Source organism: Nothoprocta perdicaria, unplaced genomic scaffold, assembly GCF_003342845.1.
Source record: "Nothoprocta perdicaria isolate Ctin4 unplaced genomic scaffold, notPer1 scaffold_150, whole genome shotgun sequence".
NCBI classification, from domain to species: domain Eukaryota; kingdom Metazoa; phylum Chordata; class Aves; order Tinamiformes; family Tinamidae; genus Nothoprocta; species Nothoprocta perdicaria.
In genome coordinates, this window is record NW_020454650.1 from 1,343,269 (window position 1) to 1,369,979 (window position 26,711).

Sequence of the window (26,711 nt, forward strand, 5' to 3'; positions counted from 1 at the left end):
CAGCAAAGAGAGACAGACAGAAAACCGAATGTTGTGGAAGATTTTCACCACTTAAGGTAGCAGCTCCCATTTCCAGCCCTGCTAGGACTCACAGCCTTTCCTCAAGGAAAGGCCAGGGCCACGAGCAACCCCAGGCCCCCAGACAGAGACTCTGGCAGCAGGGGCTGCCCTGGCCACCTGGAGCAGCCAACCTGCCTTCTCTGTCCTCTCCTGGCTGCTCCCTGCCCTCCAGGGCTGCAGCAGCCAGTTCCAATCGCTGCCAAAGGAAAGGCTGCTTGGATTGTTTTGGGCAGAATCCCAATTAAGAAATAACTCATTTGTTTGTATGCAATCCTCAAACATGCATCCAGCAAGCACAACCTTGGATCCTTTTGGTCTTTCCCTGACACAATCCCAGASCAAATGCCACCCCATGCACTGAATTTCTTGCAAAGAGAACATTATTGGAATGACAGCAGTTTGTTATTTGTACTTCAAGGCTACCTGAAGTCTCCAAACCAGCATTAGGCCACAGGTAGCTAGACCCTCACCCCTCAATAAATAAATACATAACAAATTAGATCCATGTGAAGTCCATGTGAAGTCAAGGTGGCCAGGCTTGCACAGTCAAGAAATCTGCAGAACCACAATCAGCTCAGAGAGTCCCTGAACAGCAGCTCCTTGGCAGGTGGGAGAACACACCAGCAAGTGATCAGCACGTAACTTGCTAGTTATGTGCTAGTTACACACTAGTTACGTGCTGCATGTCCAGGATAGGCCGAGGGGCGAGGTGAGTATCTGCTCAGAGCCAGGATAGTGGCTCTGGCTGTGCACCCTGAGGYACCTACCCATGGTACCTACCACACGCTGGTACCTGCTCTCGTCCCAAGCCACTCTCAGGCCTCAGGTGCCCACACACTCCTCACTACAGACAAAGTGTTTCACACAAACAACGTGTGAAAACACTGGTGCTGTGACAGGCAGTGCTGCTTGCGGCTTTCTCTTCAGCACTTCATGCCACGGGTGTCACACCATCAGCTGACTCGGGTATCAATTCCAGCGCCTCTCCTGTGACAAAACCACGCGGTCATCGCAGGACACTCCGGCCATGGGCACAGCAAGGAGGCCACTCTCGTGGCAAGTTCGTGTCCGAGCTAAGGAGACCTTGCAAACTGCACAGCTGCTGTTTGAGGGCAGGTGAGCCTTGCATTCTCTACAAAGCATGTCCCAAGCTCAAAGGATGGCTCTAAGACCCCACATCAAGGCGTGCTTGTAATAATAAAGAAACAAGAACAACAACGGGTAAAACAAGCAATACAACACTTGTTTTCTGGCCTTCCTGCTTACAGATTGTGAACTATAGGAGGTAGATAACTTCTAAAAGTGCACAGTGCAAGTAAGATGCTGGAGGGAGCCTTTCAAAGGCAGTCTTCCAGTTTTAGTGGCAATTCTTCCTTCCAGCCTAAATACACTGTGGGGCAAGATAAATACATCCCAGTGCTAAAAAACTCCTCAAAAATATCAGCCATAGACAAACCTGCTTTTCTCCTGGTTGTAGGTTCCAGAGCCAATTCTCCTCTAATGTTCCCTCTGCAGACAGCATGAAATCTTCTAAGTCATTACTCAGAGCAGTAGTACATTACATAAGAGCTAAAACAAAAAATCCCTGACTTTAGGCTGTCACTTTGTAAAACCAAGATATAACTAACTTGACAAAAGCACTGTGAGGCTTAACACAATCATGTCTGCTCCGTGTGTGATAAGCACAAATACATTGTCAGTGTGCATGGCAAAACAGGCAGAATTCCCAGAACTTTTTATGCCAAGAAACAAAACATAGAGGTTTGAGAAGTTTTCTTTCTTTTTTTTTTTTCTCCTCCTTCAAGTAAACAAGTCTGTACAGTCTGCCTTCTATTTAAGTAGCAGCCACGGTGGTTTATGCAGGAAGTGGTTGTGCTGAGGGCAAAAGAATCTAGCTAAGCCTTTTCAGTAGCACAGACTGGTTACTCTGCGGCTATTTTCAGTTCAGCACTTAGATCTATCACCCTGATTTTTCTTCTGAGAAGCAAAACAAGTAGAGAGTTTAGGTGAAATTGCTCTTCATCTTCTTTTCAAATATATAAAAGCTGCAACTTTGTCAAATAAGAATATTAGCAGAAATTATTCATTTTTGAAACGAGACATGTTTTGAAACATTTTACAGAAGGGAATTTAATAAATATTTGAAAGAAAGTAAAACATTAAACTATAATAGTACAACATATAGGTTGCAAACTCAGTAGACTTTTAGCAATTAATTTAATTGCTAAATTATGCAGAAACAAATGTTAAAAAAAAGACTGAAATATACAGTTCTGCGTACATTTTCTGATGAAAAGAAAGTGAAGCTGTGGCAGATTTAGCTATGTAATTGCTATTCTTTTTTCTTCTGTTAACAATCTCTTTTAAGTAGTAAGGAATCCTACACAGACCAGTTATTTTACACCCACTTCAATGAAGTCTGTGATAAGATAAAAAGATTTTTGATTCTTTTTTCCACTGATAGTAATGATTGGTCTGATGAAGAGTATTTGCTAGCTCCTACCACAGAAAAATGAGAAACAACCAGTGAGCTGGTCTGGCTTGTGAGCTGACTCTTTCAGCATAGAACTGTGACTAATTCTTTGTACTGGGGGAAACACAGGCAGAGGGAGGGGATATCTTCCAAAAATCCTGTTTGGATTTACTAGATTTGATGCTGACTGTGGAAACAGGCCAAAATTATTCTATGTTGGTCTACTGAACATATGGTTAGGAATGGAAGTGGTTTCTCTTCATACAAAAGTTGGCTGTAACCAYTATGGGGAAAAACAAACAAGTAAACARCAAAAAAAAATACTCAATAAAATCTAGAAGAGTTTCCATTTCATGAAACACTGTTTACTCACAAATCTGTCACACTTTGATCCAGAGACTCTCCTTCCATCTGAYTTTCATTGTGGAGCAAGTCTGATTCCTGTACTTGGCACAACTCCTCATCRGTGATTATATCAAATGCTGCATCATCTGGTGGTTGAGAGGCTTCACTTGTGACTGTGCCATAAAACAACATCAAGAAAAACATCAGTAATGTCAACACAAGTATCTGGGGCTGTTTGAGAAATAAACAAAACAAAATAAAACCAAGTAATGAACCATCACCACCAGAAAACCCTTCAGAAGGAATCCTGGGCTACCCTTCTACATTTACAGAGAYGTTAGGCAACTACTAAGAAGCAACTGAAATCCTCAGGCCTGCAAAGCCTCATTTAATCTACATGCAGATGTGTGGCAATATTAATAATATCCAGGGATGGGACCAATTCCATCCTGACAGAACTCTGTGAGTACGCAAGTTCATGAAGCAGAAGGTGACCACCTGGTTTCTTGAAGAACATCCAAGAATCCCACTTATTTCATAGCAGCATGTGAAACAGTGCACTAACCAAAAGCTGCTTCCGTAGGTGACACTGGTGATTCCAACGAAGCTGGTGATCCTTCCTGGTTTGCACTGGACCCAGAGTCATCTGTATAGTCCACAAACACTCGGGGCTTATTAAAGCAAGCCTTGCAGCAACGCTCCTTCTTCCCACCATGCTTTGTCACCATGTAGTTGTTGCAGCAGTAATAGCAGAAAATGCGACCGCACATTCTAGAAATGATTCAAAAACAGGGGCATGAGAGCAGTGCCACTTATAGGAGGCCATYATGTATGTGACAGAACCCAGGGTTTTGTCACAAGAGCCTTGCTCACTGCAAAAGTCACGTCCCCGGCAAAACTCGTAACACACACCGTGCTGCTTTCTGAGATTAAGCAAGCTTTCTTGACAAACAGGAAACAGAAATGCATATTTAATCTTTGTTTTCTCAATAAAGGGGGAATATGGAAAAAAAACATAAAAATATTGAAAAAGAAAGAAAGCAAGATTATGCATTTAGATACAAAGAAATGCATAGAAAGAATTGAATTACCCATAAGTATGCAATACAAGTAAATAAAACATATATTAAATAGTATTACACAGACCAAATCTCATATTCAGTTAGAGCAAATTTCTAATTGATATTAAGGAGTGTAAGAACAGGTCTRCAGGCCTCTACATTCTCTATCACCCTGGTACCCTCTTCAGAAAGGGAAGGGTCAACACTGGAGATGTGTATGTACATTCACTGATTCTGCACTGCCCACTTCCACAGCCTGTCATTATTAAATCCATCAAATACATTTTAATGAACAGGTTAAGACTTCCATGAAGAAAAGCACCTAGCAGGTATTATTGTCAAGTTTGAAGTCTTAGCATTTTTGGGTTTCATAATTATCTGAATCACTAGTAGGTATTGCTGGAAACATCAACAGGTTTTTCAGGTTTTAGTAGAAATGAGTAATTTGAAAGTTGCTACTGGAGAATACTTCATTACTCTTTTACCACCAAGAAACATTCTCTTCATTACTATCAAGTTGAAAGAGTCCCACTGCTACCTGCCTTACATGATGAATCTGGTAATGAGGGTAAATGACAGTAAAGAGCCAAAGCAAATATATCACTAGGACTCTGAAATGTACTGAATGTACTATCAGTCATTAATTAACTCACCAAGAATTCTTCAAATATCTCTTATATTTGGTCGAGGTGACTAATGACTTAAATCAGGCTAACTTTAGAGCCACCAACTCAGTACAAACTTTTTATTTCTTAAAAACATTACTGTGCAATTGGTAACTATCTCAACATATCTAAGGCAGATAAGCATATTTATAGTTTCATGACATGCTGTGTTCATTCTGGAATATTCCAATCACAGTAACAAAACCATTTTAGGGAATGTTATTTTCCACATACAGAGGGGTCAGCAGTCAGGTTGAGAAAAGCCTGCAAGAAACAAGGTGTGTAGGGAGCAATTCTTTCTCTAATGCAAATTCTTGGTTTCCAGAAATCAGAACTGAGAACTTTGAGGAGTATTTTCTCTAGGTAGACTATCAAAGTGGGTTTTCTTTTTGAACAACATGTTAAGAGTCCCAAACTCACCTGCAGTGATGTCGGCGCACCATCCATGAAAACTCTCTCTGGCAGTCCAGGCAGTGGTTGACATCCATGTCCCCCTGCCATTTCTGCTCTGCACTAAGCTTCTGCTGAAACTCAAGAGCATCTGATTTTTGCCACAGAGCATCCTTATCTCTGTAGAGACACAGTTAAAGAGAGGGAAAACACGTAAGAAGTATCCATGGTGCTTTGTTAAATAACCTCAAACTGAACACTAGTGAAAGCTTCACAATAAATTGCATTGCTGTAACTTCCAGGGAGMCTTCAGGAATAAAATATGGGTTGGGAAAATTACTAAGGCAATTACTAAGGCAATATCCCTTAAAATTCTAAACTAGGATTTTAACTTCTGCCTGCTGATCRTACTGATGCTAACCTGATAAGTTCTATCAAACGTTCTTCAAGGAATTGTTTTGTTCTTGTCAGGTCATCCAGCTCGGCCAACAGCTTCTGGTCGCTGCTGTCTTTGTCTGCTACCACCTTGCTGAGCTTGTCGCTGTATTCAAGGGCTTGCTCTTTTGCTTCGTCRGCTTCCTTTTGGGTCCTGATCAAACACAAATGCAATTAAATTATTTTTTAATTCACGTGTGTGAAAGTCTTCTCTAAGGAAGATAAACAGGAAGCTTCAGTGAAATTGTTCAGTGAATTACTGTGCATGTTTTCATAGCTAACCAGAAACTGTCCAGCTTTCTGCATCAGAGCACTGCATGTGGATCTGTTATCCAGTCAAAGTGACATAGGCTTTGGCTGGCTCATCAGAACCATGCGTGCTCCTGCCTCATGAAGATCTGTTTTGGACTCCTAGGTAATCTGCACAGTACAGATCCAATACTGTGGACCTTGTAAACATATCCTGAGTCAGAGATCTAAACCTGGTAAGATAACTGCTGAGTAAGACATGCAGGATGTGTGGTCCTATTCAAACAAAACTTACTGTGCACCTGAAAAAATATGGAAAAAAAAAAGGATTTTTTCCATTCTTTACTAAAAACAAGCAAACAACAAACCCAGCCAATACTGCTATTTTAATTTTGTGATTAACCTCTAGGAGTAAAAGGAGGTTTTGAAAGGTCTTGCAGTTTCATAAAGGAAGTGAGACAACGAATTTAAGTCAGCAGTCAAATTAACAAAACAATAAAATTTAAACCATGCAGCCCAATTCATGACTACTTTGTAATTTACATACTTCTCCTTGGAGGTATCAATCTGATTTTCCCAGAGAGAATCCACGTACTGTTTCCCCTACATAAATCCTTAGGCAAACACTGCTTCATATATCATAGCAACTTTCCATATGTCTTCGGTTACTGGCTCTTCATTTGGCTTCCAGATAAGAACTTGTGTAAGAGAACCAAATTCTCACCTTTCTAAAAGTGCTTTCAGAGACATCACCTCCTCTTCCTTCTGCAGCCGAGCAGATTCGGATTCAGCCAGCTGCTCTCTTGCCTCATCCAGCTTGCTAGACAAACTTGTGTTGGCAGCCTAGTAAAACAAATCATTATATTTACATACACAGAAAAACCAGCACTTTACTAAGCATTTCACAAGTTAGCAAGGCATGTAAACAATGCTCTGAAAGAGTCAATTAAAGCCAAGCCATCTATCCAGATTTTACTGTGCAAGCAGACACTAATTAATTGTGTACTAATGATTGATTACTTCTGTCACACTGAATAAGGGATGAACTCTAAAGTAAGACAGCATTAAACAGTGCCTATAATTCTTGTTAGCCCATGTAATCAGATTTTGTCTCCTTATAAAGGAGTATCTCCTAAAGACAACGAGTCTAGAAGTTTTTTCAGCATCTAAAAGCTTCAAAAGAAAAATAAAACAGCAGTTAAATATCCACAGTTTGTGCTGCTCTTTAAAGCTACATGGAACATGATGGACAATGGAAACAAAAACTTATTCCAAAGTCAGCCTCTGCGGACAGATCTGCCAAATTTGGACTCTCAGGTAACGAGTGTAAATTGTATTGAGTCCTCCACATGTGCACATGTTTGTATCACCACACAGGGCCAGGTTCCTTAACCTTAATTTTCTGTTTTCTCAGCCTCTTATTGACACCTCAGTACTACTCTCTTAACTCCAGTAGTTGACAAATGCATGAAAATACACATATGTTTTTCTGGCTGAGTTATTTCTCAGCCAGAACGGTTCTGATTCAGTGCCCCTTGCAGCCTACAAATATTTGGATTGTGCAGTGATCCTGCACAAGCAGGTTTGTGCAGGACAGGAACACAGGGCTTAAGACAGACACTTTAAACTGTGCCTCCACTGAAGAATCAAAGACGCAGCTAGGTCTTAGGTAACACCTGACCGGCTTTCAAAGCAGCACAAATCCTGCTTTGAGAGAACTTTTTTCAAAGTGCTGCCTTCGCTATTTTCTGCTTCAGCATCTACCCTTAGGTTCCCAAGCATTTGGCTGCAGCAGCTTGCCCAAGGGCATTCTCAGGCTCACAAAGACGCCAGCTGCCTGCCTGGTGACGCTAATGCCTGTTGACACAAACACCTCCACGTGCAGCACCTACTTGCAGCTCTGCAATCTCCTCCTCTGCAGCACACCGCTGTCGCTTCTGCTCCTCCAGTTGCTCTTGTACTTTCCCACACTCCTCACTGGCAGCCTGGCAGAGACATTGAACCAGGAGTTAGGAGCCCCCCAGCTGCCACCCCTCCACCTAAGAAACTGCCCGGGGTGGGGTGCAAGTGCTGTGCTGTCACACATGGGATAAACACAGTGCCCCTTTCAGACTCATGAAAGACACAGTTAAAGAGGCACATGATGCATGGACTGAAGACAACTCTCTTTTGTGGTGGCAGATAAGCTGATTTTACTGAAACTTGCTATGGGCTATTACAGTTTTCARTAAAAAGAAGATCCTGCTTGCCAATTGTTTTGGCTCAAAAGAGCAAGACAGCCCAAGTCAYGTCGAGGTTTAAGTGCATATGAGAGAGAAACACAATGGAATGCACACAGTTTTCTTACACTCACAGGATTTCTGCRTACCAGGGGCACAAACCTCTGATCAGCTGCCAGTCTTAGACACTATCTCAGAATGGCAGAACAAACACACTAAAATCTTTAGCCTTCAGGGGTGCCGCTTCGCATACACAGGGCTGACTCATGCTTTTGTGGGAGCAAAACTTTGATCTTCTCAGACGTTACCTTGAGCAGTCAAAAACAAAAATACATGAGGAATTATCTGCAAAAGCATATTGTCGCAGTCTAAATTTGTTTTCATCAAAACCAGCTGTAAGAGGAAGTAGTGTAGGGCCATGGGGGCAAGTCTCAGTGTTCATACCAAGAAAAACAAAAAACAAACAAACAAAAAAAAGGGAAAAAAATAAAGACTGTGACTTTAGAGCATAGGTCAAAGAGATGCTACCTTTAGTGGTGAAGTCAACATAAAAAGTTACTACCCTCTTCACTACTGGCTGCCTTTTCCATAGCACATGCCCCTCCACTGAGTTCAGAGGGCCACATTACACATCTTCAAAGAACTCCAAAGGCCAATTTCACCTCAAGTCACCCCGCTCATGAGTGTAGAGACATTTTCAGATTCTCATGCTAAGGCTAGCTGTGATCTGCTAGCCTCAGGGCCTCAACAACACAACCTTAGTATTTCACCTAGTAATTCCTGTATCAGATGATGAAGCAGGGGAAATCATGCACAGCTCCCTGAGGAATAATGACCACATTAATTTACCTTGTATTTTGTCTCATAATTTAGAATCTCTGTGCTCATTTGAAATTTAATTGCGGACAGCTCTTCCTGGCTGGTCTCTTGGAAGCTCTGTGCCTGTTTCTTTGCTGTCTCCAGCTGCATTTGCAGACTTGGGACAGCCGCGGCACATATTTGAGCTTCCTCCAATTGCTCTTGCAGGCTCTTGTTCTCCTGCCTGAGAGCAGAGATGTCAAGCTTCAGCCTCTCCTGTTCCTCTGCAGTCTGTTCTTCCAGCTCTTTGAGCCTCCCTGTGGCCTCAACTAACTTCTCTTCTGTATTCACCTTCTCAGAGGTCACAGCACAAATCTGAATACCAAGTTCAGCCATATCAGTGTTGGTCCTGTGGAGCAGATCTTTGTTTTCCTCATTTTCCATTCTAACAACTTCCAAGTACTGTTTAACACTGGACAGCTCTTCCTTCAGATTCAGCAAATTATCTTCCAGCTCAGCTTTTTCTTGGGCTGCCCTCTCCTGCTCTTTCTTTAGCACTTCTTCTCTCTCTTTACACTGCACCAACTCTTGCACATGGTTTCTGTTAAGCGACTCACTTTCCTCTTTCAGCTGTTGGACAAGCATCTTCTGTTCCTCCAAGACAGTCCCGGTGACTGCCAGCTCGCCTCTCATCTGCTCTGCCTCGGCCGTGGTCTGCTGTAGTTTGACTCGCAGGTCCAGGACTTCTGCTTGCAGCCTAGACACCTCACCTCGGTTGACCTGCAGCTGCTCTTCGCTCATGACCAGCCTGGAGGCCAGGTCTTTTGCCTCTTTCTCCAGAGATGCGGTCTGCTCTAGTTGGTGTTTTTCCACTGAATTCTTCTCTGCTGTGAGGGATTCAATCAGCTCCGTCTGGTGGAGACACRTCTTTTCAAGGCTCAGCTTTTCCATCTCAAGAAGCTCTGCTTTCTTCCTGTGATTTTCAGTTTCTGCTCTTAGCTGCTCACACCGGCTCTCCATGCTCTGCATTTCTGCCTCCTTCTCAGTGAGCTGTGACTGGAGAGACTCTTCACTTTCCTTCAAGGAGTCCAAACTCTTTTCTATTTGTAAGTTATACTGTTTGGCACTCTTCAGCTGTCCTTCAAGAAGAGTACAAGACTCCTTGGTTGCCTCTTCTCTTTGCTTCAGTACTTGGTAGTCGGAGTGTAGAGCGCCTAACCTCTCCTCCAGAACTTGGCTTTGCCTCCTGGCATTCTGCAAGTCTTCATCCAGCTGTTTGTTCTGCTCCCGGAGCTTCTTCTCTTTTTCATCGACTGATACCAAGGCATCATCTATCTCACTCTGAAGCTGCTTCTCAGAGGCTCTCAGCCTGGCCACCTCAGCTTCCAGGGAGGCTTTACACTCTTCCACATTTTTCAGCTTCTCTTCCATCTTCTTCTTGTCCTGCTGCAAATCTGTATTCTCTGACTTCAGTTTACAGCTCTCCTCATCCTTTTCACTCACTGCAGAGTTTTGCTGCTCCATCTGCTCCTCCAACTGCTTGACTTTCTGGCTGAGGTGCTCCTTTTCAGACGAGATTTTCTGGTTTTGTTCCTCAAGGCTATGCACAGTGTGACTCACCTTTGTTAACTGACCTTCCTGTAGTTCAAGTTGCGCTGCCAGAGATTGGGCTTCGTTCTTCAGTGCTCCTTCCCTCCTATTATACTCCTCCTCAAGTTCCTCCTTTTCTCTCCTTGCCTCCTCAAGACTTTTTTCCAGTGACCCTACCTGAGCCAGCAACCCCATTACCTGGGTCTGGAGCTCAGCCACTTCCTTCCCCTTCAAGGTTAGGGCCTTCTGAAGAGATTCCATTTCCTTTGCCATGGTTTCCAGGCTCCCAAGCAGCTTTTCACTCTCTTCCCTAGAGTTAGTGGTAAGGTGATTATATCTGGATTCCAGTTCCTTCTGTACCTCTTCTTTCAACCGCAGCTCCTCCCTTGCTGCTTTAAGCTGAGATGCATGTTCATCACTGAGTCTTTGCATTTCTGTTTTTTCCTTTTCTTTCTCCTGAAGTTTCTCCAACAATCCTTGTATCTGTATGGCAGAATCACAGTGGGCTGTGGCTTGCTGTCCTTTTTCCTCCAAGGCGGCATCAACTTTTGCCAGGAGCTCAATRTTCTTCTGTTCTGTTGAACTCAGTTTCTTCTTGAGTTCATCAATGCAAAGATCTTTCACAGTGATCAAAGCCCTAGAGGCCTCCAGCTCCTGATTCAAGAGCTGCAACTTTGAGGCACAGTTCTCCTTGCTGCTCTCCAGCTGCTCCAGCTTCGTTGAGTATTCCTTCTGCTGCTCCACTGCATTCATTTCCAGTGACTGCAGGCACTTCTGCAGATCGTGAACAGTGCTCTGAGTGGAGTGGGAGACCTCACACTGCTTCTGCAGCTCTGCAATCATCTTTGTCAGCCGGGAGTTCTCCTCACTGTAGTTGCTGCTCTTCTCCTTTTCTACCTGTACTTGTTCTCTCTGCACGTTGATGGCTGCCTGGAGCTCCTGGTTTTCCATCTGTAGCTGGTGAATTCGATCCTGGAGCTCTCTCTGTCTCAGCTCAGCCTGGTCGAGTTCGACACGCATCTCTTCAAAGCCCTCAAGGTGTTCAACATTCAGTGAGTTATTTACATCMGGGCTGGAGGGAAACTCTTGGGCCTGCATGAGCAGAAAGAAAACAGGGAGTATGAAATTTAATTTGAAGTTGCATTTTTCAAATAAATAAAAGAATTCAAAAGTTCTAGAAATAAGGATGGCCTAGCGTTTTTGTTACTAGCTACTTGCAATAATAACGTTAAGAACAAGATTAAAAAAAAGGCTGTTAAAAATTCAAGTTACTGATATTGTCRTTGACTGACTGATTTACAGGCTTTTCTATACCATCTATGCACTTCAAATCTTTTCCTTTAAAATATTTGTATGTTCAGTTGAATCAGCTACCGGACCATCCTCTTCATTTCAAATTAAAGATCTCAGAATGTTGTAAGAGTCATAAGCATAATAAAACTATCTACCTTTAAGAAACTATGTCAGTAACTAAAGATCTATCATGCTAAGAAAGTAATACTTCTGTCCAAACATTTATTTTTAATGTGCTTACCTGCAAGTAGTTGCTCACTAAACTGCTCATGCTGGAACTGCGACTTGGGGGCTTCCATAAATATGCAGAAGATCCAAGAGAGGACAGTGTTCTCCTGTTAGTCACATGGAGCAAGAAAAGGGAGGGCTAAGCACATACAYACCTGCTTTTCTACTCCTATTTGTAAGTTATACCTAGCTATAACTACCACAACAGCAATACATAACTGTGCTTGGTGTCTAGGCCAACAGTCACTGAAGCTGATGGAAAACAAAACAGAGAAAGGTGCTGACAGGAGACTGTGGGACTGGTACAAGCTTCAGTGTGCTTTTCAGCTCTGCAATTGCTTTGCTGTGTGGTGGGTGCTCAACCAGACGGTGGCAGCATGTGGCCACAGAGAGCTCTCTGCATCAGTCCTAGCAGTGTCTGTTCTTGTCCCCTCGCAGCCCACRCTGCCAACCCTATCCACCTCTAGAGCAGGTGAAGCAGACTCCTTGGCCACTCAGGCACTAGGGGCCCGAGAGCTTTAAACAAAGGAGTCAGGAACATATCTACTTGTGTCTGTGAAGAAGAAAACACTTTGGGATTTGAGTCCAAACTCCTGTTACTGGAAARACTCTATTAAGGACCTCTGGGAGCATGAAAACTGATCTCGGTTTAACGTACAARAAAAAAAGACCAATGTAGTCATGGAATAATTACACGGAGTAACTGTAGGCCTGTTCTGACATAGGTGTTGCTACCTTCAAAAGCAAAAAGGGTTTTTACAGATTCTGTAGGAAGGTTTTGTGTCCTACAAAGCAACAAAGTGTTTCTGTCTTACCTGGCAAATGTTGGCCACGCAGCATCTAAATCGTAGCCTCTTGATGCCAGGTCGAACTGAACATCAGTAAGCTCGTAGAGTTGACCCACAATGTCAGAACTCATTTTGGAATTCAGAAATGGACTTCTTGCATAGTACCAGTCACTTGAAAACAAACAAAAAAAAATAAAGTAGTATTCATTTATAAGTGAAACAAAGCTGGAGTTTCACTTGCAAGAAAACAAAACATTTTAATTGACCTTTTTCTCCTAAAACACGGACTCTGTCCTAGAAAAAATACTCTAAATGGAAAATGAAAGCAACATCAACCAAGAYGACACCCCTTCAATACAAATGAAGGCAAAGTATTCAATGAAGCCTATAAAAACATTTTTTCCAAGAAACACCCCCACAAAACATTTTTTTGCTCTAGTGCTTGAGCAAAAGWTTGGCAAAACAGAATTGCTGCCATACAGTGGGTGGCTTTTGCCATATAGATGGATTTTCCTAAAAACCCAACCTCCTGCATCCCTCCCAGCTAACTATAAGCCGTCTTTGCCACTCCTTGGCCAGGGTCAAGCTGTACAGTAGCAAACACTTTCTGAGGTTTTGCACAACACAACCCAGTTAATTTCCTTTTTGATGTACAGCACATAAGACAAACCCAATATCTTAAGTGCTTAGGAAAATTTTACCTTCAAAACCCACATCAGGACTTGGATGAGCCACTCACTGCACATGTGCTGAACTGTAACAACATGTCAACATTTACCAGTCTAAGATAGGTATGAACTAGTGACCCAGGCCAGATGGTCTATTTTTATTTGTACCCTATTACCAGCCCTATAAACCAACAACTGGAAGGGTTTCCATTTCATTTAATAGCCATCTGTCAATCTTTTGTTCTTTTGCTTGTTTGCACTGAACAATCYCCCTTGATTAACAAGGTATTTTGCTATTTACCTGGTCACTTTGGTGTTCATAAAACATTGCTGCAAGGTATCTGCTAGTCTTTGGTGAACCAAAGAGTAACGAAGAAAGGCTCTTCCTTTCCCAAGAGATGTTCGTAGCTGGAAGGGTTAAGCAGGAAAATAAAAATAAAATCTAAACACTACTTAAAAACACGTATAGAGACATGAGCAGGACAGGCTACAAGCATATACGCAAAAAACACAACAAGCCACTAGGTGTAAAGGAAGTAATAAGCAATGCCAGAGATACACTCTCTCCCATATAGAAGGCATCAGAGAACTAATGCATCTTCCAACATGCTGAGTACATGGGTATAGACTATGCTAAGGGCAATTTCARTACAAGGCAATTCCAATACAAGCCAGGAATGCCTGTTTTTAAGCACTCTAAGCTGCTTCTGGTCACAGTTGGGTATGCTTGAGGACAGATCCATCCAAGGTACGAAGGTGTACAGAAATGCACGTACATATCCCCAAGGATACAACCCCAGCTCACGCAAAATGCCTTAATACTCACATCAAGAACAGCTACATGATTGGRATTAACAGATCTTTTTAGGAAGATGGCTAATAAATCAACATAGTGGGAAATCACAAAACTCAACACTGAATTTTGTTAAAGCTATTGACTTGGGGACTAATGCTCCCTTTTGTTTTGTCTTTCCTATTTAAGCTATTTGCTGTCCTTCAGAAAACCACTAACGTTTTGTTACTACTCTGCAATGAAATCAATAATGTAGGAATGGAAAATTAAAAAGATGAAAAGATTTTCTCAACAGTCAGCTATGCTCTCCTATAATGCTAACCAAACAGCTTGCTCATTTAACAAACTGAATCTATTCATGAGGAAAAAATGGAGGCCAAGAGAATATTCGAAGGTTGAGGTTCACGTTAGTTGGCTACTTGAAATTTTGCTTGAAACGACAGAGTGGAAGAAGGTGTAAAGGTCAAAACAGTTGTTTCTTCATTTGATCAATACTCCACAGTCATGGAGAGTAATATCTTAAATCTAAAACTCCTTGATTTTGTTGTCACTGGGCTTCTGCCTTCAAGGGSATACAAGGAACATATTCTTTGCTAAATCTCAGCAATCCATTCCATAAAAATGGTCCCTGGATATTTCCCAGAGAGATGCAATCCTTGCTCTGAGCACAAAAGCACACTGACAAGTGTTCTTCCTCACTAGGGGTTTTAGTGGCTCCCTTAAGGTTAGCCAGAGAGCCCACTGAAAGCTATTGAGCTAATTCTGTCCTTATTCCCATCAGTCTATCAACAGCAATCTTCCCCTTTGCATAGAGATTCTAGAACACTCATGACAACAGTAAAGGTGGGAAATATTCACATATRTGCAGCTACCAGTATCCAGATAGCTTTCTAGAGCCTGCCAGACTTCAACAGGCTCCATGCTGAGTGCATGATTTGCAGCTAAGGTGGTAGGGCTGGGCATAACTTTTAAAACCAGAAAACCAGAAAAAATATGCAGCTGCAGAAGACTTGCAAAGATATGTTCTCAGGGTAATCACTTCAAGTGATTCAAGTGTAGGGAAACAACCAGAATTCACCTCACGCTTTCAAGGACTAGGCTCCCTGTCTAGTTAACAGCAAGGCAGTTCCTGGAGTGTTCCTGTTTTCTATCTTCCTTTATCTCTCTAGTGTGCCGTGTACCCTAATATCAGAGCCGTGTACCCTAATATCAGAGCAGCATTGCCATGTACCCTAATATCAGAGCATTGCAGAGAAAACAGCAGAGGAGGCAGCAGCTGTTAAATGTTTGTCCTTCCTTAAAGAGTGACTGGCACTATTCTTTCCTCCTTGCTCACTTCCAACTTGAAAGTCAACATACACTGTTCTGTGAATAAATAAATGAGATTCATAAAACTTAACGTTCTACCCAGCTAGATTSAAATACTGCCTGCTTATTTTCACCTGTACTGAATGGGAACAACCCCATATTCATTTCTAGCATATTCACCACAAGCCAACAAACCAAGTTACCAAGTTAAAAGAAAACCARTTTCTATGGCTGCAAAGAAACTGAAACAGTCCTTCAACCAAACCATAATTTCTGCTACAATGCAAAACATTAAATAGTGACAGCTACYGGGGAAGGAGGAAAAGCAGAGCTGCCCTAACACACGGTAACATGCTCCGTGTTACCACACTGAACAGACTGCTGATGCCTGCAGCATGGTTGTTTTTTTCAGAGAAGTCAGGTTGGCTACTGCAGCTGAGCATTTACAGGACAGTAGCTACAGCAACAGGACCTTTTCTGCAGCTGAAGTCACTGCCTTTACTATTCTGATCTTCCTAAGGGCTGCAGAAAAACAAAGATGGATTTCAGGGCTCRCTCCTACTTCTTTTTCTAAGGCCTGCTGTGGCTTGTCCACATTGGAGCAGCAAAAATTAAAGGAGAAAATGAGTGAGGGAACATAGAGCCCACCTATGCTAGAGTCTCCTGACTCTCTYTCAGACAGCTCAATGTAATATTAGCTGGAGCTGCTGTGGAAAAATTGCTCAGAGAACAGTAAATCTGCTGTAAATAGTAACTTAGCATTGCTCAGAGATAACAAAACTGGGCATCAGGACAACACCGGCTGCACTGTCAAACCACCACCTCTTTCTCCCCACACAGAAGTTCCTCTTCAAATGATTCCAGTAGTCAAAAGGCTCAGACAGGATCAGCACTGTAAACTTCTTGCCATATTTATCTCACTCTCTAATCTAGTTACAAATGTAGTATGGCTGTTAATGAGATTTATCTCTAAATCTAACAAAAAATAATAATTTATTTGTCCTGTTTGTATTAGCCTGCCAAAGGTTACAGTAACAACTACCCTGTACCATTAAACCAGATTTTCTGACATCAAGGAATGAAGCAGAGACCGGAGATTGAATCTCTGCTCTCAGTCACTCCTCAACTTCACTGGCGAACGAGTAAGTGTTAAGAAAGGTTAACATGGTGTTTCCTTCCTCTCACACTTACAGCAAGCCCTGCTGTAAAGGAAGCTCTGCTAACAATGGCCGGCTCTGTCCTTGGCTTAATTTTTCATTCCTTTTTAGAGTGAATGTCAGCAATTTAATGAAAAAGCAGAGCAGACTCAGGGATCAACATAGATTTTATCCACATAACACTTGATCTAGTCTTAGATAATTTGGTGCTGCAGGTCCCTCAGAAGGACATGCTAAACCATGAAGCCATGAAGGATGTGTTGTGATGTTTAACAGATATACTTACTTCTGTAATAGACTTAACAAAGCGGATTCCATCATTAGCTCCCTTGACCTTTGCCAGACAGTCACAGAAATAATCCCAGTAGTCTTTTCTATTTCCCAGCAATGTGTTTTTTTCTTTCTGATCAAACTTAAACAAGCAAAAAAAAAAAAAAGCAATCAGTGAAACAAATATAAATATACTTAAATATAGCTAATGTGGAATTCTCTTCCTCTCACAACTCTACATAGTTTTAGACAAAYTATTCACAACAGGAAGAGATATTCTATGGCATCAATGCAACCCCATGGCATCAATGCAATCGCAAAGCTAGTTTGCAAAGAGTAACAAACATCAATGTTCCTGTTTTAGTTAATACAGATATCTGTTCAAAACTTCTGAAACATTAAGTTTTAGAGCAGTTTCAGCAGCCATTTATCAACTGCAAGGAACTGCAAGTCCTGCAACAAGAAGTGTGCCAGTAGTCTGCATGTGCATACCAGAAAAACTTGCTCTAGCTAAATCCCGCACAGACAGGTGAAGCAGGAAGTGTATGGAATGCATCTTGGATGCTCAAATCCCAARGAATTTCTTTAGCTTCTGCTAAAGCCTGTGCAACTCAGTTCTAACTACCTTGCCTGGATTAAGGCTAGATTAGAACATCTGGGTTGCAGTCAGTGACGTGGTTATAGTGTGTATAGACAAAGACTATGCAAACTGAACTTGTTTTCCTAGCAGAGCATCTTCTTTTGCAATTCAAAAGTTCTTCAACTTTGAGAAGGCCAAAAAGCAGCATTCAAGATTTAAATACAGCCTTTTGTATTGTTTTAAATACTATAAAAATGAATTTCCACAATGAACTCACAAAAAATTCTCTACATTATTCAGACTGGCACATTTGCACAGTGAGCTACCTACCTRTATTCATTTTGTATTAAAGTGTGGTAAGGACCTCATTAACACAGTTTTTCCAGGATAATTTAGAAGTGCATGTCTCCAAAAATCAGGCTCAGATCAGTGGGAAATGTCTTACATTTTCCAACTAACCTGCCAACGCCATGTCTTGATTATGTTTATATATTTCCATTCGAAATATATACATGAAAGACCAAACATTTCAGGCCACTTACTCAAGTAAGAGACACTCAACTGGCTACTTACAATTACTATTTGAATACACCACACTTTGTAGAGACAGTAACAGAAAGAAAGGCCCAGCTTTGATGCTGGATTATGAATAACAAACATCACTTCTTACCTGGAGAAGGTACTCAAGTTTGTAGGAGAATTTTTGCAAGCTGACACTATCGTCTGTGATCGGTTCTCCTCCTTCTTTAAATTCTTTGCTTAATTCAGTYACAGAATCTTTAAGACAAGATACAAGAATGATTAACTAATGCAGAAGATATTTAGCACTGAATCCCTAAATAACTAAATATTTTTTTTGCCTTGATGCTATGCATGTGTATTTGGTTTGTTTCAGTAAAAAATATTTTAATGACAGTGCAAAAGCTTACTGTTATGCTTGTAATTTAAGGCCACCTATAACAAAAACTAGAGCTCAAATTATGCAAATTGTCATATTGATTTATTATCTCTTCTCCTTAAAAGTAGTAAAACCTTCTCCGGAAACTCATTAAGAAAAGTGATAACAGACAATTGCAACCTTGATTCTCAACAGAGGAAAGAGAAATAACTTTTTGCTGTCTCATGTGCACACTAAGGTTCTTCTATTGCAACAGGCGATTCTGATTAGAAAGGACAGAACACATAATCTGCWAAAGGGGATCAGTAACACAAGAACAGTCATTCAGTCAGCACATTTATCTTCTCCACGCTTTATTCTAGAAGATTCAGCTCATGCTGGTTACAAAATGCAAATGGAAAAAAAAATATAAAAATCACATAACAAGAAGCACACAACAAATCTTCTTCCATAAAAGCAACTCCCACTGTGGGTTAGGAAATCCCAAATTAAAGCACACTGCTCTCTGGACCCAGAAGGACATACTTATCATCATCATCATCATCATCATCATCATCATCATCCAAAATTATTGATTCAACCTAGTTCTGCATTCCTTCCAACTGCTCGAGTGAGCCCTCGCTCACTCCACTTCATGAATAAAAATCTCTTCCTCATACCAGACATATCCACCTCCTTTTTATGTTTTAGGAAYATCCAGATTCCTATTCTCAGATTTGGTGTGTATGACACTTAACAATTAATTAAGTTATCAAAACAAAGAGGAAAAATGCCTGGCTCTTGGTACAGCCWGTTCAGGACAGACAAGACAGGAAAATGTAGGTCTGTTGCCAACATTGCCTGCAACATTGCTATGAAAAATGAGTCTGGCTACTGCCAGCAGAGAGCAAGCCAGTGTGCAGAAAGTGCATTCCACTGCAGCAAGAGGAGCACATCCACTTCTCCAGTGTTCTTCCTTTGGCTCTCTATCTTCACACTATGTTTGCCCCCAGTTTTGTCCTTCCCCACACTAAAAGCAGCTTGACACCAGGTTCCCATCAAGGGAGGGGATAAATATCAGATACTCCGTTTCTCTCATGTGAAGTCTTATACCAGCATAGCTCTTCTCATGTGAAAAAGTCCTAGCTCATATGGCACAAGAGAATAATTCTATTTTCCCTCTGCAGAAAAAAAGGTTTTAAGTTAAGTTTAAATGTGTTTAAGTTAAGTTAACCAATTTCTCATGTTGTATATTCTAGTTGGCAGTATTTAAGGATTTTGGATCCTTAATACAGCACATCTTCTCTCACATAGAAAAAAAACCAGTCACACCTCCATTGAGCACATGGCAGACCTTGTGTACAGCAACTGGGRCAATACACATGAAGTATTAGACAGTTGAAAACACAACTCCCACCCAGGATGCAGCCCAGGCTCCACAGTTAATCCGTGGGCACGACAGCGTACCTTGCAGGTCCCGGATAATCCTCTGCAATTGGCTCTCACCACTTGTCGCTGCCATCTTGAAAACCAAAGGAGTTTCTCTTCTGGGCTGTCAGCTTCTTCATCCATCTAGATCGAAACAGCAGTGTTCATATCCTTGATGATGCTTGGGCTGATGAAGATTTTTCTTATCTGTGACACCTGCAATTCTGTAAAAAATAAAAATAAAATGAATGGGTTTATCATCTCAGAAGAGACATTTAATAGAGGTACTTCGGCATTTTAAATACTGTTTAGTGATGAATTCCTATAATCCCAACTCTTTTCCAGAAACCTCCTTTACATTTCCTTCTAAATTACACTTTCTATTTCAGTCCTTTCTGCTTCCACCTTCTAAAACTACAGAGCCAATCACAGTACCAACTCTCCCTCTCTCTTTGGAGTTACAGCATAGCTGGCCCTACAGCCTCGCTCAGGCTGTGATTTAATGCAACTCGTCTTGTGACCACGAGGGAGGTTCTGATGACACAGGACTTTCCCCTACCAAACCGCCYGTCAAACCTTCTTTACAAGCTGCAGAGAAACATTATATGAGGACATTTCCATTTTGGAGAGTGTTTCAAGACACAGACTAGGCACGGGTCAAGSTGTCCAAAAATGATCCAGGTTTAACTCTCTGGCATTGGAGGATGTTTCTTAATCATAAGAGCTACAAACAGTTTTATTACTTGACATTGGTTTTAATAWGAGAAAAAGCTTCCCTCCTCAAGACCCACTGTTTCCACTGCATGTAAGAGGATAGCAGGCTATTTTAAGCTCTGTTACAGCATCYCTGGCTCAATAAATATACTTTGCTCACTATAAATCCAGGTCCCTCCATCAAAACAACAACATGTGAATTGTACCTCACACTCATGGAGAATTTTTCATAAACAAATGAGCCTCAAAACACTTTCCTAGAAGAATTAAGCTTGGAGATCCTAACTTTCAAACACTAACCTGCGAACAAACTTGAAAAACAGCCCTACAGAAACTGCATAGGAAAGGCATCAATCTTCAGACAGTGCTCTGTCTCCAGATTACAGCCTGGTTCAGCCTGAATCTTGATCAAATTTGCTGTTACACTTTAGAAAATTTCCTTGTGTTATGATTCAAGCTGCACTACAACAAAAACAAGTTGCAACTGAAATCTTATGGGCTTCTGAGGCACAAATGTGACCAGGTCACATGGTGATAGCTCATTTCCTCTTTATTTCCTTCACTGCCAAAAYAACTAAATTGTTATGGTCTACATAGAAGTCCGGATGGTTTGAATTCTTTGGGCTGAAATGGATTCCCTTCTACCTTATGTATCTAGGCAGTCTTTGGAAATGGTCCTGATGCAATCCTGTCTGCTGTCCTTTCGGATACAAGGTAGAGGTGGCTTAAAGCAGACCTTAACCAAACTAGAGAAGCAGGAAGATGCTAAATAGAAAGAAAAGGCTGAAATGAGGGATACTGGGGTGTTTCTCTAAATACCCATGTTTTGTTACCTGCTAATTCCATTCACATACTGTGAAGGGCCTTGTTGTACTTTATGACACAAACATTGGTGTTTGGACAAGTGCCTGTGCCTGCAAATCCGCTCCACATCCGTGTCACCCGAGGGAGAGAAGGCCAGTGCAGAACAGAGCTGATGACCTTACCGTGCTGTCAAACTCAATTTTTCACCTTAAATCAACAGTAACACATACCCACGATTCCTATCTGGGTGTTTGTATAAAGTATGACATTTCCTGCTAACCTGTTGAGTTTGGACACCAATGAAGAAAGGCAATATCAAACCCAGTGAGTCAACATTTCCTTTCCTGAGCTCACACAGCAATATCAGCCATATCTGCTCAGTTTGACGAGCAATATGGGAAGGAGCAGGTGTCTAAAGACAAGACTGTGTAATATAGGCCCTGACAAGTCAAAACAGACAGCCAAACCCAATGCTGCTCCCCCGTGGTGGGAGGAAAGAATAAGGGGCAACAAGGGAGTCTTGCTCTTCCCTCCCGGCAAGTCCCACTTCTAGAACTCTTCTCAGTGGTGGCCAGTGGTAGGGTAAGGGGTAATGGATATAAGTTGAAACACAGGCAGTTCCATCTGCATGTGAAGAACTTCTTTCCTGTGAGGGTGACAGAGCCCTGGCACAGGCTGCCCAGGGAGGCTGTGGAGTCTCCTTCTCTGGAGGTCTTCCAAACTCGCCTGGATGCCGCCCTGTGCCCCGTGCTCTGGGTGTCCCTGCTGGAGCAGGGGGTTGGACTAGATGACCTCTAGATGTCCCTTCCTCAACCATTCTCAACCGTTCTGTGATTCTGTGCGACTCAGGCAGCACAAAGATGAGGAGAGGGCCRTACCTAGAGCAGTTAGGATTGCAAGATGTCATGAAAGCAGCAAYGTGCCCAGGGCAGGCATGCACAGAGCACACACAAAGTGCAACCCTGACCMCAAGGCCTTGCTTTGCAGCAGCCAGCGGGGAGCAGGACACGCAGTGTCCTATAGCAGCCAGGAGAACGGGGGCTGTGGGAAGTGCTAGTCCCTGGCAGATGGCCCAGGTGCAGATTTGCCAGGGTTGGGCTGGAGGATTAAGGAGGCTTTAGAGTCTCTCAGCCCCCGTTAGGTTCAGGACCCGCTATTGCACTCGCCCTGAAGTCACAAATAAGGATGAGCTACATGGATGGCAGTTCAATGGCCCAGCGCAAGTGATGCAGCATGTTCCCAAGGGGAATGTGCCCCTATTCCTGYCAGGATCTCCTAGGCAGAGCACAGGACGTGGCTGACACACAACTCGGCTGCAGGCACCTAGGTGAGCAGCCCCCTCCTCTTTACCCCGACCCAGGGAAGAAAGGTGCATCTCTCCCTAGGCCTCCTTGGGCTGCTGCAAGGAAACAGGACACTGCCCATGGAAGGGTGCAGAGCTCATGGCACTACGCCTTAGACCCCGAGGGCAGGAGGGGACAGGACAGCAGCCTCCTCCCTTGCCTCCTGGCTGCTCAGTGGGCTAGCAGCAGTGACACCTATTTAATCTGATTTCATGACATCTCTCTTTTGTCAACTGTGGGCTTGTTGGGGTCTCCAGGAGCCACAATTCTGGAATTCACTGGTCAAATTGGACCAACTCTGACAGAGATGTAGAGGTCTTGAAAACCTTACACTCTCCCGTGTGCAATCAAAACAGTCAGCTGGGAAGAGGGGGAACTGCCACAAAAATAGATACTAGCTGGTAACTGCGATGGCCCCTTTTGGAAGGTAGCATAGAAAAAGCTACCAAACAGCTGTAAAATGGCTATGAGAAACTGAAAAAGAAATGAATGTAAATCTCACTGCAAGGCTGAAGGAAGCCTATACCTCTCAAAGTAATATCAAGGATTTAGTTAAATAATTGCACTCCGGTAACTGTCTGGAGAAAACCCACTTTGATGTTGTAGGAAACAGCGCGGCCCCAGTGGGTTTTCCAGTAGCTCTGCTGCCAGCTGCTCTCCTCCTTTACTGTACAACTACCTGCACATTCCTCAAGCCGAAGAACTGTTTCCTGCCATTAAAGGTTTGAGCTAAACTGCAAAAAAGACAAGGCTAGAGCCCTTCTCTCACACACATACACATGCTTTTACTGGGCAAGACAGTCCTGGTGCTTTAATACACTACATAGAGACAGGACACCCTTAAGGAGAGACACAGGATGGCAATAAACAGGACATTTGCAGCCAAAAGGCAGGGCTAACCCGGGCTGTCACCTAAGGTTTCCCTTCTCTGAATGGCGAAGTTCAGCTCTGTTCTGAGAAGTGAAATTTTCACGTTAAATTCTGCTTAGTTCCCTCTTGGTTTTCCACACCAACAGATCTTCATATTCCAAATGCAAGTTTTTTGGCTTCTTTTAGTGCCTTAGGCAGGTTATGGGCCACCAAACTGCAAACCTGCACTAAATCTCCTAGACACCCAAACCTCAATTTGAATCATTGGGGCATTTACACCTTTTATAACAAAATGGGTCTTGCAGATAAACCACATGCAGAAAAAAAAATCACAAAGTAACACAGCATAGTAAAAACAGAGGAACTAGATGAAGAGGACAAAAACATTCACAGCTTTTACAAGTGCCTGGGAGGAGAGTAACATGCTCATAGCTCAGGGCTCCTTACAACAAAACCTTTTCTTAGGCAGGCCTTCCAATCTAAGCACAGTTGCATTTTACATTACAACATTTATATAAGATCATAAATCCAYAGATTCCCACAATACTGGCTGAAGACCTAACCTGCAAGGAGAGGCTAACACACACAGAAATAACTTTCATGCAAGCCTTCCTATCCTGTGGAAGATAAGCCTGGTTCTTTCCCTTATTTTATTCCTTGTATTTGCAAATTGTTCTTAGGAGGAGATCAAGGCTAAGCTCCAGATAGGAGTATGCGAGTAGAACGATAAGAACTGTGTGAGATGTAGTTATTTTTTACACTGCATGGGGAAAGTGGGCAACTCAACCCCCCTTTTAGTGCTGCACCTACTGGCGGAGGCCACCACACCGAGCACCAAGCTAAAACCTCTCAGAAGGCTACACAAAAGCTGTGCCAAGCACGGTCGATAGGCCAGACCAGAGACAACTTTGCTTGGAGAACACAGAGCTTTGTCTCCAAGAGTCCTTAGGCTCCTGAAAGTTAAACATCAACTGAAATGACCACTCACGCAAACAACAGAACAGGGACGCGCTTGTACTTCCCACACAAGGAGGGCCCTTGTGTCCCGACACGGAAGCTGCCGTTTGAGGAAGCAGCCACTTCCCAAAGAGAAGAGGCCTCTTCTGACAACAGGAATTGCGCCAGTCTCGCTTCTAATGAACGATCCCCCCTCTGCCCTTGGCCCAGGCCACTGGGCACCCCGAGCGAGGGACGCGATGCTGCGTTCACTCACATCTCCCAACGGGCCTGGCCTAGCTCCGAGGCACCTCCGAGGCTGCGGGATAGCTGGGAGGCAGCAGCCGCTACACAACAGCTCCGGGCGGCCTCCAGCTCAGCGGGGCTTTCCTCAGCGGCAGTTTTATCCRTGTGCCAACCGTCCCGCGCTCTCCCTCCAGGCCACCATTCCCCAAGGAATGGCCGCTGCCAGCGGATCGCTCGGAGGGGCTGGAGAAGCGGGTGCAGAGCCGCATGCGTGGGCTGCGCTCCGACTGCCCACCATGCAGCCGGCAGCACCAGCACCTGCCTCGGGCACCTCCAGGCCCACAGGCAGCTCCCAAAGGAGCGGCAGCGAGAAACGCTGAAAATCACAGGTCAGGGCCAGGCGCTTGTGGCTCAAAGAGCAGGCAAGGCACTTGGGGCAAAGCCACGCTCAGACAACACGAACGGACCGGCTAGGGGCTGAATCACCCCACCGCAGAGCCAGGAGCGAGAATTCCTGTTTGCTTTCATGCTCGGCAGGAAATACCAAGCGCTGCCTCCCTCCCTGTTTGCCCATGGGTTTCCCAGCAAATGTCACYGATCCAGGGGGGAAGTGGGAGCTGGTGGAGTTGGCAAACCTGAAGATTTACAGAGCGCTTGGCAGAGAGAAAATATACCTGCTGGTATATTTTCATTTTTAAGCATTCTTTCAGAAGGACATTATTAATTTTTAATTTTTTAAATGATTTAATTTTAGTGATTTAATGTTATGCTTAAATTAAATACTAATTTTTTAAATGTGAAGAAAACCAATCAGAGTTAGAAATCATTTTCAGCCCCATTTTTCCTTGAGTTCTACAAAGTTAGCATCATTTTTCTTTATGTTTTCCAAGTCTTCTCGCACTAGTTGTTAAGTCTAAGCAGTCCAGCCTGTCGGGCTGCTGGGACAGACTCCCATTCCCTTYGTGTGACCGTCTTGCTGCCAACGCAACACACCCTTTCGCTGTTGTCAGGCGGCGCACGAGAGAGGCTCCTGTTTGCACAAATACCACGCTCCACAACCAGCTGATTCTTCAGAGGAAGCTGGGAAACACGTTCACACAAAGTGCTGGCAAATATATACGGCACAAGAAGAAAAGCAAAATCTCTCTCCACTTGTTTTGAGCCCATAGTTATCTCAGGCATGACTTGGGAACAACAGTACATTCTTCTTCAACATAGAAATGTTTGGAAACTTTGCTTGGACCAGCTGGAACATTTTTTTTTTAATGTAAGTGCTCCCTTGAGGAGCACAGGAAAACACCAAGAAATTGCATGTGCACAGAATATCTTGAAAACGTAACTCACCCTTCCGCAAAGACAGTTCACCTTTTCCTGCTGCAAAAGATCCCAGCTGACAAACACCTCCTCATACTCTAAAATGAAGCCGGTCAAAGGCTGGTTCTCCCTTTCCTTYGTCTGCACTGGAAAACCTGCTCCGTTTGGATGGAGGGGGAGCAGGATACACACCGCTTGCCCAGTCTGCCCACCTGCAGGCCACCCCACCGAGCTCCAGGAGCTCTGCACTCCCGTGGGAAGGCTCCCAGTGCCCAAACGCCACGGAAACACGGCATGCAGACTCACCACTACGGCACCCCTGCCAGGGCACGACCCGCGGCCCAGGAATCCCACTCCTTCCCGCTGCCGCGGCGCAACAGGGAGCAGCGCYGGCTGCAGGAGGGGCAGCCGCAACGCCGGCCGCCTCGGGGCTGGGCAGGGACMCCGTGCGCCGAGCCTGTCACCCGGCACCCGCCACCCGCGGGCGATCTGCCGACGCAGGGGCGGCGGGATTAGGGCTGCGGCAAATATGTGCGTGTCAGCGCTTCATGCCTGCCCGCGCGGGCGCCCGCCGGCCTCGCAGGCGCCGCTTCCCAGCACCGTCCGAGCGGCACCGGGCCCTGCCCTCCGCTCGGAGCCGGTGCCCGAGCCGGCTCGGGGCAGCGGTGGGGTGGAAAACAGCAGGTGACTTTGCTGCTGGCGAGAAGCACAGTCGCTCAGCGGGGGTGACGCGGGTTACGGGTGACAACCCCAGCAAGTGCCACTGAGGCACCCGGGCAAGAAGGCCTGTGTGTGTGTGTGTGTGTGTG

At 43.7% G+C, this 26,711-nt stretch overlaps 1 protein-coding gene across 2 annotated transcripts in view; it reads right to left on the reverse strand.

Annotated features, from left to right (window-relative positions):
- Positions 1-19,895, reverse strand: part of FYCO1 (FYVE and coiled-coil domain containing 1) — a 37,981-nt gene extending 18,086 nt beyond the window's left edge. Inside the window, exons 1-13 of one of the 2 annotated variants that reach the window (XM_026034818.1) lie at positions 19,715-19,895; positions 18,041-18,147; positions 16,807-16,932; positions 13,564-13,670; positions 12,622-12,765; positions 11,820-11,913; positions 10,484-11,377; positions 7,571-7,663; positions 6,403-6,521; positions 5,416-5,583; positions 5,025-5,174; positions 3,444-3,649; positions 2,907-3,051 (exon numbers count right to left, since the gene is read on the reverse strand). In XM_026034818.1, coding sequence (XP_025890603.1) covers positions 2,907-3,051; positions 3,444-3,649; positions 5,025-5,174; positions 5,416-5,583; positions 6,403-6,521; positions 7,571-7,663; positions 10,484-11,377; positions 11,820-11,913; positions 12,622-12,765; positions 13,564-13,670; positions 16,807-16,932; positions 18,041-18,147; positions 19,715-19,769 — 2,408 coding nt within the window. In that variant the 5' untranslated portion in view covers positions 19,770-19,895. Of the gene's footprint in view, positions 1-2,906; positions 3,052-3,443; positions 3,650-5,024; positions 5,175-5,415; positions 5,584-6,402; positions 6,522-7,570; positions 7,664-8,746; positions 11,378-11,819; positions 11,914-12,621; positions 12,766-13,563; positions 13,671-16,806; positions 16,933-18,040; positions 18,148-19,714 lie in introns of both variants that reach the window. The other variant, XM_026034817.1, reaches the window with a different exon arrangement.
- Between the last annotated feature and the right edge of the window lie 6,816 nt (positions 19,896-26,711).